The following is a 15202-nucleotide window of genomic DNA, read 5'->3' as shown; positions in this document are numbered from 1 at the left end:
TTTTGCCATTGTATGGGCATGTCTGTGTTCCAATTAAACTTTATATATGGACACTGAAATTTGGATTTTATACAATTTTCACATGTCATGAAATATTAGGGTTGATTTTTTTCAACCATATAAAAATGTAAAAACTACACTTTGCTCATGGGTCACACAAAAAAACAAGAGGCAGGAAGGCCAGATTTTGGCCCATAACCATGGTTTGTCGACCCTTTCTCTAAAGGTCTTAAAAATAACTTCTATAAAGTTCTCAATTTAAGGACATTTTATTTATTTAATAAGTACTTATTTAGCACTTAATATGTGCTACACACTGTTTTAAATGCCATGCATTAAATGCTAATTTAATCTTCACAATAACCCCATGAGGGAGGTACTGTTTACCCCATTTTTGCAGATTTCGTGAATTGAGGCACAGTGAAGCTAAGTAACTAGCCCAGAGTTACGCTGCTAGTAAACGGCAAAACCTAGATTTGAACCCAGGTAATTTAGTTCCAGAGTATGTTCTTATCTACCATGATATACTGTCTCTCTTAAAGAACTTGTAATTATTGACTTCCTAGCCCAAAGGAATTTTAGAGATTAACCCATCCCTACTCATTCTTACAGACTCATTCTTACACACAAGATTCATAGCCTTTATGATTCAAAAGTGTGCCTTAGTAAAATTATGGATTACTACTTATGCACTTTCAGCATCTCTTGTGACTGCCTAAACGCTTAGTCTTAAACCCCACTGATCCCAAGGGCATTCTGTCTGCACAGGCAGGGCACTTAACTGTTGACTTATTGTTTAATTTATGTTCATTGTGGGCTCCTTGAAGGTAGGAGCAATAGTATCAAAATGTTTTCCATCAGAGAGAAATCAATTCTGGGTGTATCTTTTGCTCTCTTTGGGAACACCTGTCTCAGATTACTTCCAACTCAGATTTTGTCCTGCTGCTTTTCCTGCTTGAAAAAGCAACTGGTTGAATCTTGCGCCTCACCTGCCTGTGATAGGGAACAGAATTTGTGGTGTCACGCTATACTATCCCTGTTGATCCAAAGATACCACCAGGGCAGGGTCAGGAATGGAAGATTTCCCAGTCTTTCCAAGGAAGAAAATGGGAAGAGAGGTGTGTGTGTGTGTGTGTGTGTTTTAAACCAGCTCAAAACTTAGGTGGACATGAGGTGCTCAGGATTTCTGGTTCCTTTTGCTCAGTCAAGGTCTCAGACACTTCTAACTAGAAGGGACCTCCGAGAACCTCTGGTGCAGGGGTTCCTGTGCTACAGGGATTCTGCAGAGTTATTGCAGGGGGCCCTCAAATCTATATGTGCACCAATCTGTGGGCCAGATAAATTATATCGTTTAGGTGTGCGTACAGTTATTTTTCAAACGCATGTAGATTCCATCATGATTAAAAAGAAAGCTTTACTGAATTCGTGTTAGGCTACTGTTATTAACAGAACTACTACCTTTTGAGAAACCTGATCCAGTTAAAGCCCTTTATTTACAGATGAAGAAACTGAGGCGCAGGGATGAAGGGAAGAGATTTGCCTGGGTCATACAGAAAAGGAACAGCTGGCCTTGAAATTGGTGCAGTTTGTATGTATCATATGGCTTGTGCTCTCTGTCTTCTCTGACATGGGCACAGGTAGAGACTGGCAAGTATTTTGACCTTTGATGCCATGCTGAACTTTCTAATAATGCCTAATAGAGTGGTTGATTGTGATATTTTTTCCAGTATTTTTGGTGCTTTTGAGAAGTTTTTTTAAACTAGTATATTCCTTGCTGTGCGCATATAAGCAATAATCCTATATTCCAACCTGGAAACCTGAGGTATGGTAAAATTAGGCAGCTTGCTTGTATCTATAGTAGAGCTGGCCCTAAAACTCAGAGATTTAATCTCTCTACCAGGGTTCTATTAATCAGATGGAACTTGAGAGGATTTCAGTTATTTATATCTTGGTCTTTCATGGCTGTTGCTCTCAGCTGGGTGCAACAAAAAACTTAAATCTCTGTTAAGTGCCTGACGCTGTGCTGGGTGTTTTCACATGTATTGTGTATAACTTAATTTAACGAGACCAAAGTTGCAATGCTGAGGCCTCTCTCAGAACAAGCTAAATAGCACTCTGCTCCAAAGCCCATCCATCCAGGCATTTATTTATCTGTTCACCATTATGGAGCACCTCTGTTAGGTTTGCAAATGTGCCCTTGAATTATTCCCATTGGTGGCCAGGCTGGGACAAATCAGCACAGATCCATCCCTCCAAACAAGACCCAGGATTGACAGCAACATCAGCTTGGTCTGCACAGGACAATACTTTTTTCCCATTGGAGCTTCAGGAATTTGGAGTGACCCTGGTCATTTGGTCAAATGATGTTCATATCAACCATTCTTAAATTAGATCTTCTCAAATACACTTGAGAAGTCAGATGAATAGGAATGGTCTCACTTTATTAGTTGGGAAGCCAAACTTGGAGGGGACGTGTCTGAGGTAACATAACTGGTGAGGGCCTTCTAACTCCAATGTTGATGCCACACCACCTGTCTGGTGGACCACCACTGCTCAGGAAAAGGCTCTGTGTCCACTCTTTGTAGAAGCCAAGTGGCAAGAATGCTCAGTCTTTGCTGCAGTTTTAGTGGAAGTGGTTTGGGCTTTCCAGTTTGAATTGATTTTTTTTCTTAGAAGCAAATTTGGCGGTATTGTATATACCTAGGAAGTCTTGTGATTGCCCCTAATTTGCTCCACAGATGCTGGTCATTGCAAATCATCCCACAGTGGTTAAGTGGCTGGCGCTGATACACACTTAGTAAGTGGTCCTGTGAGCACGGGCACTAGAGGTGTGTTGTGTACCTAATATCTTGATCCCACCTGGGTAACTTCCACATGTGTGTTCATGAGTTTAGCTCTTTCAGTTCAGAGTGTTTCATGACACCATAGATTCATTTCTTTCCTTCCCTCCTATCTTGGACTTTGAACCTGGCTCTTCCCAATACTTTAGTATGTGATTCCATTTAATTCACTAACATTTAATTAAATTCATTTAATTTACTGTCTGATTCAATTGCATTGCTAATACTTTATGATTATAATAAATATTGTTTTATTAATATTTATAATATTGTTTATTTAAAGGTAGGTATAGCAAAATGTGATTAAAGGTAGAGATATATGCCAAATAGCCTTAACTTTTCTGACCAATCAATTATATGTTGCTTATTGATTATTTTTTCCTAAATTCTGTAGCAACAGTTCACATTTCTTTGCCACCTTAGGGAGGAGATTTGCAGTAACAGTGTGTAATTGAAGATAAGTGGAGAAAGTAGCCTTTGCATGGGCCTGTGTAATTCAAGATGTTAAAATAGGGAACACACTGTCCTCCTGTATAAGCTGTAGTTTACAATATTAGATTTGTCAGTAATAAAATAACATCTGGATTTCCCATTTGTTTTGTCCCTTTTTTTTTTTAGTGAACTTTTTTTTTAATGGAACTTGTTTTTTTGTTTGTTTGTTTTTTAATTTTTATTTATTTGTTTATTTATTTATGGCTGTGTTGGGTCTTCGCCTCTGTGCGAGGGCTTTCTCTAGTTGTGGCAAGCGGGCGCCACTCTTCATCGCGGTGCGCGGGCCTCTCACTATCGCGGCCTCTCTTGTTGCAGAGCACAGGCTCCAGACGTGCAGGCTCAGCAATTGTGGCTCACGGGCCCAGCTGCTCCGCGGCACGTGGGATCCTCCCAGACCAGGGCTCGAACCCGCGTCCCCTGCATTGGCAGGCAGATTTTCAACCACTGCGCCACCAAGGAAGCCCATAGTGAACTTTTTATTTTGAGATAACTGTAGATTCACATGCAGTTAAGAAATATTAACAGTGAGATTCCCGTGTACCCTTTGCCCAGTTTCCCTCAGTGGTAATATCTTGCAAAATTACAGTACAGCATCACAAGCAGAATATTGACATTGACACAATCAGCTACTCTTATTCAGATTTGCCCAGTTTTACTTTTATTCACCTGTGTGTATTTAATTCTGTGTACTTTTATTATGTGTGTTAGTTTATTTTTTAATTCTAAATATTTCCCAGTTGGCTGAGAACTTGAGCTGGGAGGGGTGTGTTATTTACTGGGTCCCTCTCAAACTCCACCAGTAAACAACTCAAGTGTGATTTTCTTTCACATAATAGCTACTTAACTGGGGCAAGTTAATTCTAAATCTTGGTTTCCTCATCTATAAAATGGAATTCACAGTGGCTACTTAATGCAGAGGGTTGCTGTGAGGACTAAAATGAGAAAATATGTGTAATGGGTACTTAGCAAAAGGAACTTCATAAATGATCATGTCTTTTTTTTTTTTTTTAACTAAGAGTACAGTGAGAGTATTTGGGTTTTTTTTAAGCTTTTCACAAAAGTGTATTTCCTAGGATTGTAGAATTGGAAGGTCCCTTAATAGTTTTAGAATCAGTGAAGGACTTCCCTAAATGTTCTTAGGTAATAAGCTGTTATTCTTTGTGATAAACTAAAATCTGCCTCCTTGTAACTTCCAGATCTGCCCTCATCCATGTGATAGCCCTTCTAGTCTTTGAGGACAGCTATAGTCATCCCTAAATTATCTATCCTTTAGCCATTCCTCGTAAGATGTAGCTTCCAGACCCTTTCCCATCTTGGTCTCCCTCTTCTAGATAAAGACAAATTAGTTGTTCCCCTTAACTGAACACAGAATTCAGATGTAATCTGCCTAGCATATCCCAAGATAGGCCTGTCTTCTCTTTAGCTGAGCTTTTTTGGGAAATCAGGTCACCTAGTTCGTGCACATACAGCTTGTTCTTTTGTCTTCTGTTTACTTTGTAGATGGAAAATAAATGCATAGCAGTGTAACACAGCAAACTGAATGCACATTTTGCCCTCATTTCCTCCTGTAATCCCATTAAAATGATAGTAAGAGGGAAAAGAGATCAGCAAATGAGAGGTCAACGGAATGTTGAAGCCAGGAAGCAAGTGTGATGAACTTAGTGGGCCAGAGGAACTGAAAGTGCCTGCTCTGGCAGGGAGGGGTTGGGGGGAACTAACAAGAAAGAGGATTTGTAATGCAGAACCCTGGAATAGCTCCAGAATTGGAGAAACCAAATATTGAAAACAGGAAGATTAGTTGAAAGTCTGTGTGAAAAGCAGTTAGGTGCCTACAGCCCCTCCTCTACTCTCTCAGGAGACAGATATTTTAGTCTTAGATATTGAACCAGAGGCGCACCAAGCACAGAAGATGAGATGGAATATGGAGCAAAACTGAAAATAGGGGCTTTAAGACAAAGTTCTGTATAGTGATTAATAGGACCATTCCCCTTTCTCACAGTTTTCAGAATATCTGCAGGCAGGTGCTCTCATGCAAGAGACAGAAAGATCCTTCTCTGATAAATTTAATCCCAGAGAAAAAGTCTTAACGATACTGTCTACTTTTGGGGATCCTCAATAAAATGGCAGATTCTTCCTGCCTGATCACCCTAATGTGAAGCCCACAAGTTGGCAAGCTTAGCTCCCATACACAGAGCTTTCAAACAGCTTCTAAAAGTATGAGCAGATAGCCAAGTGTCATGAGACATTTAAAGAACATAAAAGACAGAGTCCAGGGGACTTCCCTGGCGGTCCAGTGGTTAAGACTCTGCACTTCCAATGCAGAGGGTGCGGGTTCCATCCCTGTTTGGGGAACTGGGATCCCACATGCCGTGTGGCCAAAAAATAATAAAATAAAAAGTACTGTTCTGAAACTCTAAATGGTTCCTTAGGGGGGGGGAAAAAAAAAAGAGTCCAAATCAAATGGAGGTGAAAAGAACTCAGGAAACAGTAAAATCAGGGAGGAGAAGAAGGAAAGATTTTAACTATAATATCTTGAGAGAGATTAGAGAAAATATTGCATGCATAAAAGATGAACTAGATTCTTTAAAAAAAAAAAAAAAAAAAGAACCTCCAGAAAACAAGACCTCTTAGAAATTAAAAATATGATGACTTCCCTGGCAGTCCAGTGGTGAGACTCTGCGCTCCCAATGTTGGGGGCACGGGTTTGATCCCTGGTCGGGAAACTAGGATCCCGCATGCCACATGTCATGCCCCCCCCAAAAAAGGGAATTAAAAATATGATAGCAAGTATGAAAAATACAACACAGAAATATTGAAAGGTAAAGTTAAAGACGATTCCCAGAAGATAGACCAAATGAAAGAGATGGAAAATTGGGGAGAACAGATAAAATAAATTATAGAGGATCATTCCAAGAGGTCTAACACCTGACTAATGGAAATTTGAGAAGAAATAAACAGTAGAGAGGAGGAAATTATCAAAGAAATGGTATGAAAAGATGTTTTCAGTACTAAAATCATATCTATAGGTTGATACAGCACAGTGAATGAAAGAAAACCAACTCCAGGTTATAGCCCTGTGAAATTGCAGATCTCTGAGGATAAAGAGAAAGTCCCAAAAGCCTCTAGAGAGAATAGTCATATAACGTTAGTATTCAAAATGGCATTAGCTTGCTCAAAAGCCACAAACTAGAAGACAATGGAACAATACCTTCCAAATTCTGACAGAGGTGAACTCCCTGGTGGTCCAGTGGTTAGGACTCTTTGCTTTCACTGCCAAGGGCATGGGTTTGATTCCTGGTTGGGGAACTAAGATCCCACAAGCCACATGGCATGGCAAAAAAACCAAAAATTCTGACAGAAAAAAAAAATTCTCAACTTAGAATTTTATAGCCAGCTAAACTATCACCCAAGTTTAAGGATAATAAAGACATTTTCAGACATTTTGTGCATATGCCCTCTGATATTGTGATATAATAAGAAATATGTTTTTGGTCTTTGTCCCTGGTTCCTGGCACAGAGCTCTTAAAATCATTATAACTTCCTGAGTAGTAGGGGTAGTAAGAGCATCTTTTGTTGTAATATTTGCCCTTTGTTCTCAGTTCCTGACACAAGAGCTTCTAAAACCCTTGGAATTTTCTGAGTGATAGGGGTAAGAAGAGAAGTCAGCTAAGTTTACGCTAATGAGGTAACTCTTTGTGGGCCCCCTAGATAGCTTCAGGTTGGGGGCTGGTTGCCAGAAGAACCAACCATGTGATCAGAGGGTTGGAACTTTCAGCACCACCTCTCTGCCTCTGGGGAGGGGAGAGGGGCTGGAGATTGAGTTAATCACCAATGAGTTAATCAGTCATGCCTACAGAAAAATCCCATTCTAGCAAATTATCAAACCTGAAGAGGAGGTTTTGGGGACCCCCCCGACCCTGACCTTATAGCTGATGGGTCAGAAGTATGAGTGGCCCAGTTAGCATCTGAAGCAGGGGCAGTCTGGTGGGACTGAGTCCTTAACCTGAGTCCTATAACCTACTCTAGGTAGTTAGTGTCAGATTTGAATTAAATTGTAGGATACCAATTGGTGTCTGGAAAGTTGGAGAATTGGTTGGTGTGAGAACAAAGCCCACAAATATGGTGAAAGAAGTGCTGTGAGTTAAAAACAGTTTATAGTACACCCTTTCTTAGGAAGATCTGCTAGAAGACACTTTTCACCAGAACAAGGGAATAATAAAGAAGAGGACTAAATGGGATCCAGGAAACAGGGGTTCCAGTATAGGCAAGGGGAAAGGAATTCCCAGAAAGACAGAGTTCCAGTATGGATGTCACAAGAACAAACTGATAGGGTACCTGATGGAACATATTAAAGGGAGTTTTACACTTTATTATTATCTTCAGGGAAAACAGAAATTATACCAACAAAGAAATGTAATCATAGTATACATGCTGGCTTGGCTACAAATAGTATTCACATAGATCTAATAATGCAATTCTTAATGTTAATTTGACCAAAATTTGGCATAATTCTATGGGAAAATGGAGATAGTATGTGAAGTAGTATGGAGTAGTATGTGAAGAGAGCATGTCAGAGCAAAATCCTAATCTTCCATCATAAGAATTAAATACATAACATAATGGTTATATTTTGCCACATAACAAATTACCCCAAAACTTAGTGACTTAAAATAACAGATATTTATTATCTCACAGTTTCTGTGGGTCAGGATTTGAGAAGCTCTCATGAGGTTACAGTCCAGGTGTCACCTTGGGCTGCAGTCATCTGGGCCTCTCCTCAGGATATGTTGTTATCTGGCTTCCCTGAGAGCATGTGATCCAGGAGAGGCAATTAGAGGAATTTGCAGTGTGTTTTATGACCTAGCCTTAAAGTGACATACCGTCATCACTTCTGCTGCGTTGCATCAGTCACACAGACCAACCCTGAGACATTGTGGGAGGGGCCTGCACAACATGAATACCAGAGGGCAGGGATGAATTGGGAGCTATTTGGAAGCTGACTACCACAAGTAATAACTAAAAGTGAAAATTCAAGAAATAATATTAGAGGCATATTACTTAGAAAGATAGAGATAAATACCAGAAGAAAGTGGCTGCCCCGGGAGCAGAAATCAGGGAACCAGAAACTTCTGGTTTTCATTATAAGCCTTGTAGAACAACTTTAAGAAATATTTGCATTTATTACTGTGATTTTTTTTTTTAATTATGAAAAACCCTCAAAGCATGCAGCCATGTAATGTCCCCAACACTGGTAGTAGAACAACACATGGATTATACGAGGAACTCCTAGAATCTGAATCTAGTAAGGATCCTTTGGTATTTGGATGGTTGTGTGCTTCATCTTGAAGGACAGTTTACAGATAATAAACCTAAAGTTCAGTGAGAAAGAGGACATAGTGACAGAACCTGAGCTAGAATCCTTGAATAAATATGACACAAAGAGATGAGCATCAGATAGTGAGATGGCTCTGGCATTTCACTAATGTGGAACTTAGGTGAAGGGGAAGAAAAAAAAAAAGACTGTTTGCTCTTTCTGAAGAGTAGAAAATTCTGAAGTGGAAATGTTTATGTGTCTTGGAGCTATAAATGGCAAAGTTAAAGGGAGTATCCTTTTGGCAGATAGTTGGAAAGCACTTTACGGAACTCCCCAGGCTAAGGATGTGTTCCTGAGCATTTGGTACAAGTTAGAGAGAGAGTCTGCCTCTGTCCACATGAGCCCTGCGGGCCATGCAGAGCACTGGCCAGTCCACAGCCCCAGTCCTTCCAGCTGCTGCCACCAGGGTCATGTTCCTTAGAGAACTCTGGGCTCCTTGTGGTCTACCACAGGCTGGTTGGTGCCCAGGGACCCCCTAACATCTGTGCCCACAATGCCGCCTCTGTCCTTGATCCCCACATGCACCCCCTATTCAAGCTTGGTCTTGTTTCTCCTCATCTCTTCCTGTCACTGTCTGTTTACTCTTCTGGAGGAGCCTACTGTTAGGTGCTTCAGCGTTCTTGGCCAGTTTGTCTCTTCCATCTGCCATCTAATAAAACTGGAATCAGGATAAAGTGTTCGAGAAATCAGGTCTTTGAGTTGGTGGGGGGAGTTTGGAGGGGTGCAGTGAAGATTGCCATATAAATAAAGACTTTTAACTATTTTAATACCTTATGAAAATGTGTTGTCTACATTCTCCTACTATAACCGCATATGTTGAGTTTAAAATACTTCAGGGTCTCCATGAAAAGCCTCAGCTGTCATGTACTGGGATGCCTTCAGTACCACTCCAGTGGGCAGAGAGTTGAGCTGTGGAAGGGGCAGGGTGGGTTTTTGTATTTGCATTCCTCAATATCTGTCTTTGTATTTTACTTTGCCCACAGATTGGGGACCACAAATTCAGTGCTCACCGGATCGTCTTAGCAGCCTCAATCCCGTATTTCCACGCTATGTTTACAAATGACATGATGGAGTGCAAGCAGGATGAGATTGTAATGCAAGGAATGGACCCAAGGTACTAAATTCCTCCATCAGGTTTCACAACCTGCTTTCTAGGTGCAGTTTCAGCCTTGTGTTTGGTGCCCTTTGAGGGCCTTCCAGCAGGACCCAGTATCTAGCACAGCTCCACACACATAGTAGGTGACCAGTAAACAAGCTAGAACCTCAGCCAGTGGCCTGAGACAGGGTTAAAATAAGGAGAGTTTTGATGTGTTTTTACTCAATGAGAGTAACACGTCTCATAGGAACTAGAGTCCAAGATACGTTTTTAAAACTAGGACTGGGCACAAAGTTGGTGGTATATTATTCTCTTCACTTTTCTGTGCTAGCCTTTTTAGCTGGCAGACTAGTCTTTCAAATAAGTGTCTTCATTCATTACCCTTCCCATCAGTCCAGAACAGTGTTGTCCACTGTTGTCCAGCTTTCTCCCTCGATGGAGATGTTCTGTTTGTCCTCTCCAAATTGGTAGCCACTAACACAGGTAGCTGTTGAGCACTTGAAATGTGACTAGTGGGACTGAGGGACTGAATTTTAAATATTATTTAATTTTAATTCATTTAAATTTAATTTTAGGGGAATTCCCTGGCAGTCCAGTGGTTAGGACTCCATGCTTTCACTGCCGAGGGCCTGGGTTCAATCCCTGGTCGGAGAACTAAGATCCTGCAAGCCGCACAGTGTGGCCAAAAAATAAATAAATAAATAAATGATACATAATAATAAATTTAGTTTTAAATAGCCACGTGTGTCTACTGGCTGTTAATGGGACGACGCAGGTCGAGAAGGTAGCAGAAATCACGGTTATTTGATGGGTGAGAAAACTGAAGCCCGGGACTGCCCTGGTGGAGCAGTGGTTAAGAATCCGCCTGCCAATGCAGGGGACACGAGTTTGAGCCCTGGTCCGGGAAGATCCCACATGCCCCGGAGCAACTAACCCCGTGCACCACAACTACTGAGCCTGCGCTCTAGAGCCCACGAGCCACAACTGCTGAGCCCGCGTGCCACAACTAGTGAAACCCGTGTGCTCTAGGGCCCATGCTCCACAACAAGAGAAACCACCGCAATGAGAAGCCCGCTCATTGCAACGAAGAGTAGCCCCCGCTCGCTGCAACTAGAAAAAGCCTACGCGCAGCAATGAAGACCCAATGCAGCGAAAAAAATAAATAAGTAGAACTAAAAAAAGAAGAAAACTGAAGTCCAAGGAGGTCAAGCCCAGAGTTTATCCCATCTAAACGTCTTTCAGTGTCCCAGAAAGCCCTCCATAACGGAATCATTGGCCCCAAATGTCAGTAGTGCTGAGGTTGGGAAATTCTGCCCTAGATGAATTTTAGGGTCAGGAGGCAGTACTATAAACCCTGAAATTGCATCATTTATGCACTTACTTAAAGTTATCTTACATCTAGACCCTCTTTACAGAAATACTTTCCTGACTTCTGTATGAAGACTTTATATAAACACATTCCACATTATGCCTTTTTGGGCCTTGAAAGGAAAAAGGCATATTTATATGACTTAAAAGATTTCACTGCAAGTCTGTGAACTGAGGCTGTGTGTTTATAACCTAGACTACATCCAAGGGTCCACTGTGCACCTACTATGTACCTGGCATTGTTCTGGGGTCTGGGCATGCAGCAGCAAACAGGACACGCAAGATGATTCTTGTTGGGAGAGAGACAATAAATAAACCAGTGACTCCAAAATGTTAGCCAGTAAGCTGTCATTTGTTGCCTAACGTCTTAATCTCCCCGTGGTGAAAACTTGAAGGAAAGGAGCTAGGAAACTGTATGGTACCTTCTGGATGATTGAAGGTGATTTGCTCCAGTACATGGAGAGGATCTGTATACCCACTGCAAGGGTGCAATGTCAGGCCAGCTACTTGTAATGAAAGACATAGAAGTGTGTCTATATCCAAGGGCAGTTGTACACTCTCATCTCTGAGGTCTGTGTCTGACAGAGCCATGCTAATCACCATGCACCGTCCAAGTGCTTCATTTAACAGATAGACTGAGCACCTGTGATCTGTGCTGCTGTAGGTACTGAGGTATAGCAGAGGAAACAGAAAGCACCTCTTACTATTCCAACTTTCTAGTAGTGGCGATCTGGCAGTAGACAAATACATACATGATACGGCTGGGAAGTAAAAGTGATGTGAGAAAAGTAAAGCAGAGTAAAGGCTAGCGAATGATGGTGAGGGTCTGTGCTATTTCAGGGTGATCAGGAAAGCCCTCTGTGATGAGGTGATATTTGAGCCAAGACCTTAGTTGAAGTGAGGGAGCAAGACATCTGGGGGAGGAGCCCTTCAAACAGAGGGAGTAGCCAGTGCAAAAGCCCTGAAGTGAGAGTGTGTTCAGCATATTGGAATAGAGTGAGGGGGAAAGAGTGGAAGGTGATGAGGTCAGAGAGATGGAAAGGGGCCAGACCACATACAGCCCTATAGACAGAACTTGGATTTCATTCTTGGTGTGAATTGGAAGGCAGAAAAAAATGTTGGAAACCTCAGGCTGGAAACTTATCCCAAAGAAATAATCCAAAAATGTTACTTATAATAGCTATTATGCTTACCAATAAAGGAAATAAATTATAGCACATTTACATGTTGGATTACTGTATAGAAGCCATTGAAAATGTCAAACGTGGGGAGTTCCCCTGGCGATCTAGTGGTTAGGACTCAGCGTTCCCACTGCCATGGCCCACGTTCAATCCCCGGTCGGGGGGAACTGAGATCCCACAAACCGCGTAGCATGGCCAAAGGAAAAAAAAAAAAGTTGAACATGAAGTCAGTGTAGAAACATGGGAAAGGACTTCATAAGTATTACATGATTATATCCATACAACTTAAGCATGCAGGCAAATAGGAAATGAAAATTAATCTAGAAAAATGACTACAGTTGACTCAGTAGTGAGATTCTGGGTCACTGCTTTGTCTTTTCAGAACCTTCTATAATAAAATCATTTGGGCAGTAAAGACAACCTAAGAAGTAGAATGATAGCTATGGTGAAGTAATTATTCCATTCAGGTAGATTCTCAAAGGGCATGGGCTAAATGTATTTGAGAGCGGGGCCCATCCGTTCCTCAGGTAACAATGTCAGCTTACTTAGGGCTTGAGTATCCTGTGGGCTGAGCACCATCTCTGAAGAGCATCTTTCCTCTTTCCTCTAGCGCCCTGGAAGCTCTGATCAACTTTGCCTACAACGGCCACCTTGCCATTGACCAGCAAAACGTCCAGTCGTTGCTGATGGGGGCGAGTTTCCTGCAGCTGCAGAGCATCAAAGACGCCTGCTGCACATTCCTCCGAGAACGGTGAGGTGATGTGATGGGCCTGGCCCGTGTTGGGGAGCAGACCATTTCATTTCTGGGGTCCCCTGCCAGTTTGCTGAGTCTTTGGGGGCATGGAGAGTCTCACGAAGGGAGTGAGCTGGGAAGATAACTCTGCGGAAATGACCTTTCTTGAAATCAGTATCAAGCAGTACCCAGTTCTTTGGGGTGAACCTCTCAGGAACATGATTTATGGAGCCTTGTCTGCACTCTCCCTTGGTCTGACATGTACCTCTTTTGGTCCTCTCTCTCCAATCTAACCAGCCACCGCCAGATATATTCAGTGCTCCCTAACTGTTCACAGCTGTCTTCCTCTTTGTTTAGATCCTTCCCCCTCCTTGAATTTCTTGGCCTTCCTTTTTCCTTCTGCTCTGCAAGAGCCCACCCAAATTTCACCTCCTGGAATTCTCTGTCCCCTTCAGTCCCCTGGGAGCAATCATTATATGCTCCTTTAGAGTAAGGACCATGGATTATACCCCTACGGATGTCCAGCACTTGGCCATGACCTTTTGAGTACTGAGCAGATAAGAAGGCTCTTCCTCCCCCTCAAGAGGCAGAGCTCTTAGTCACAAGATAAAAGCCGCCTTTAACCACTAGAGGCTTGGGGGTGAGGGTTAGTGCTGGGCTACACACAGGCAGAGAGAAACCAGAACAGTGCCCCTCTGTCTGTGGTCTCTGCAAGGCCTGGCTCCACCTGAACTCCTCTGATCACAAGGCCCCTGGCCTGAAGACCAGCATTCCTCTGGCTCAGACCTGGCCTCCTGAACCTCATCCCCTCTTAGAGCCGACCTCTCCCTCCTCCATTTCTGTTCCACCAGCCCAACTCACTTAGCAGCTCTGTGGACCCTTCCTGCGGTCCACATCCTGCTTGTGCGGTGCTCACGGGCATCAGTGAGCACTGCTGTGTGTGCAGATGGTCTTAACGACCGTGGTAATGATGCTAACACGCAGGGGCACTCTGTGCTGGTTTCATTGGGAGGTAGGTGGTCCTGTTCGGGTTTTGCAGCTGGAGACCACGTAGTGAGTGCAGCCCCAGAGCCTGGCTTGACCTGCCCTAGGATGCCTTCTGGGTCAGGCTAGAGAGCTGCGTGTGATGGGCTGTAGGGCACACTGTCTGTCCTACTCATTTGTGAGCTTAAGGACACAGACTGGACTTGGTTCATCTCTGTATTCCCACAGAATTTGGAGAATGACTAAGTAAGGCCCTGTGGAAAGGGTGAAGTTGGCCATTCTCACAAGGGGACAACAGCTCCACCTAGGGGCTTTTGAGTTCCTCACTGTCAAGACTGGATCCAGGCTCTATTATAAAGTAGTGTCATGTAAAAGATGCTTAGAAAAGTGATTTTTAGACCAGTGCAGTTTTTACATGCACCAGTGACGTATTAGGAAAAGGTACTTTAAGCACGAAGCCTGATGTTTTGAGTCTGTCCTTGACATTTTTCTGTTCAGCACTGGGAGCCCCCTTCTGAAGCCTAAACTCAAACCTTATTCCTATTTTTATTCTCTGCCACAGGCCCCAGAGGATTGGCCTTTCTGTTTTCTTTTCAATAGCTACCATCACTGCCTATGTTCCTGGGGGTGGTTCTCCCTGAGCCTGGCTGCAGAGTGTGGTGGAGTCTCCCAGCTGCCCCCTTCCTGTGTGTTCTTGAAGACAAGCATGTGGGCCCTTCAGTTTCAAGGTCTGATTACTAAAGACTTGAGGGAAACCATCCTGAGCGGTAGTGAAAAGGACAGGGCATGACTGAGCACAGAAAAGCTGCAAAGCCGTCAGAGTTCTTAGAGCAGTAGTTCCTGAGGCCACTTTGCCTGTTAGAGATTCAGGCTGCTAATTTTTTTTTTTTTCCCATGAGGTTGGGGTTGATTTTTTTCTGTGGCTCCTTTTCCAGCCTTCAGATGAATGGACCTCCTTGTTTTTAGGTGAAGATTGGAGGTGTGTATTTTCCAAAATTCTTCTCTCAGAACTGGATCAGAACATCAGATGCATCAATGAACCAAGCCAATAACTTATTTAATTCAAGTCACTGCTTCCTACCTCCGATAAAGCATTACATCTTATCATGGTCAAGCTGTGTCAGCAAGGAAGGA

General features: G+C 42.7%; 1 protein-coding gene across 8 annotated transcripts in view; it reads left to right on the top strand.

The window, feature by feature from the left end:
* Positions 1-15202, top strand: part of KLHL18 (kelch like family member 18) — a 153360-nt gene that overhangs the window by 120056 nt on the left and 18102 nt on the right. For all 8 annotated transcript variants that reach the window (XM_082347383.1, XM_082347382.1, XM_082347387.1 and 5 more), the window contains 2 exons: positions 9690-9820; positions 12962-13102. In XM_082347383.1, the coding sequence (XP_082203509.1) occupies positions 9690-9820; positions 12962-13102 (272 nt within the window). The remainder of the gene's footprint in view (positions 1-9689; positions 9821-12961; positions 13103-15202) is intronic.

Source organism: Balaenoptera borealis (assembly GCF_965194805.1).
Source record: "Balaenoptera borealis genome assembly, chromosome: 12".
NCBI lineage: Eukaryota > Metazoa > Chordata > Mammalia > Artiodactyla > Balaenopteridae > Balaenoptera > Balaenoptera borealis.
Note: the sequence above shows the minus strand (reverse complement) of the source record. Positions and strands in the feature narration are given on the sequence as shown.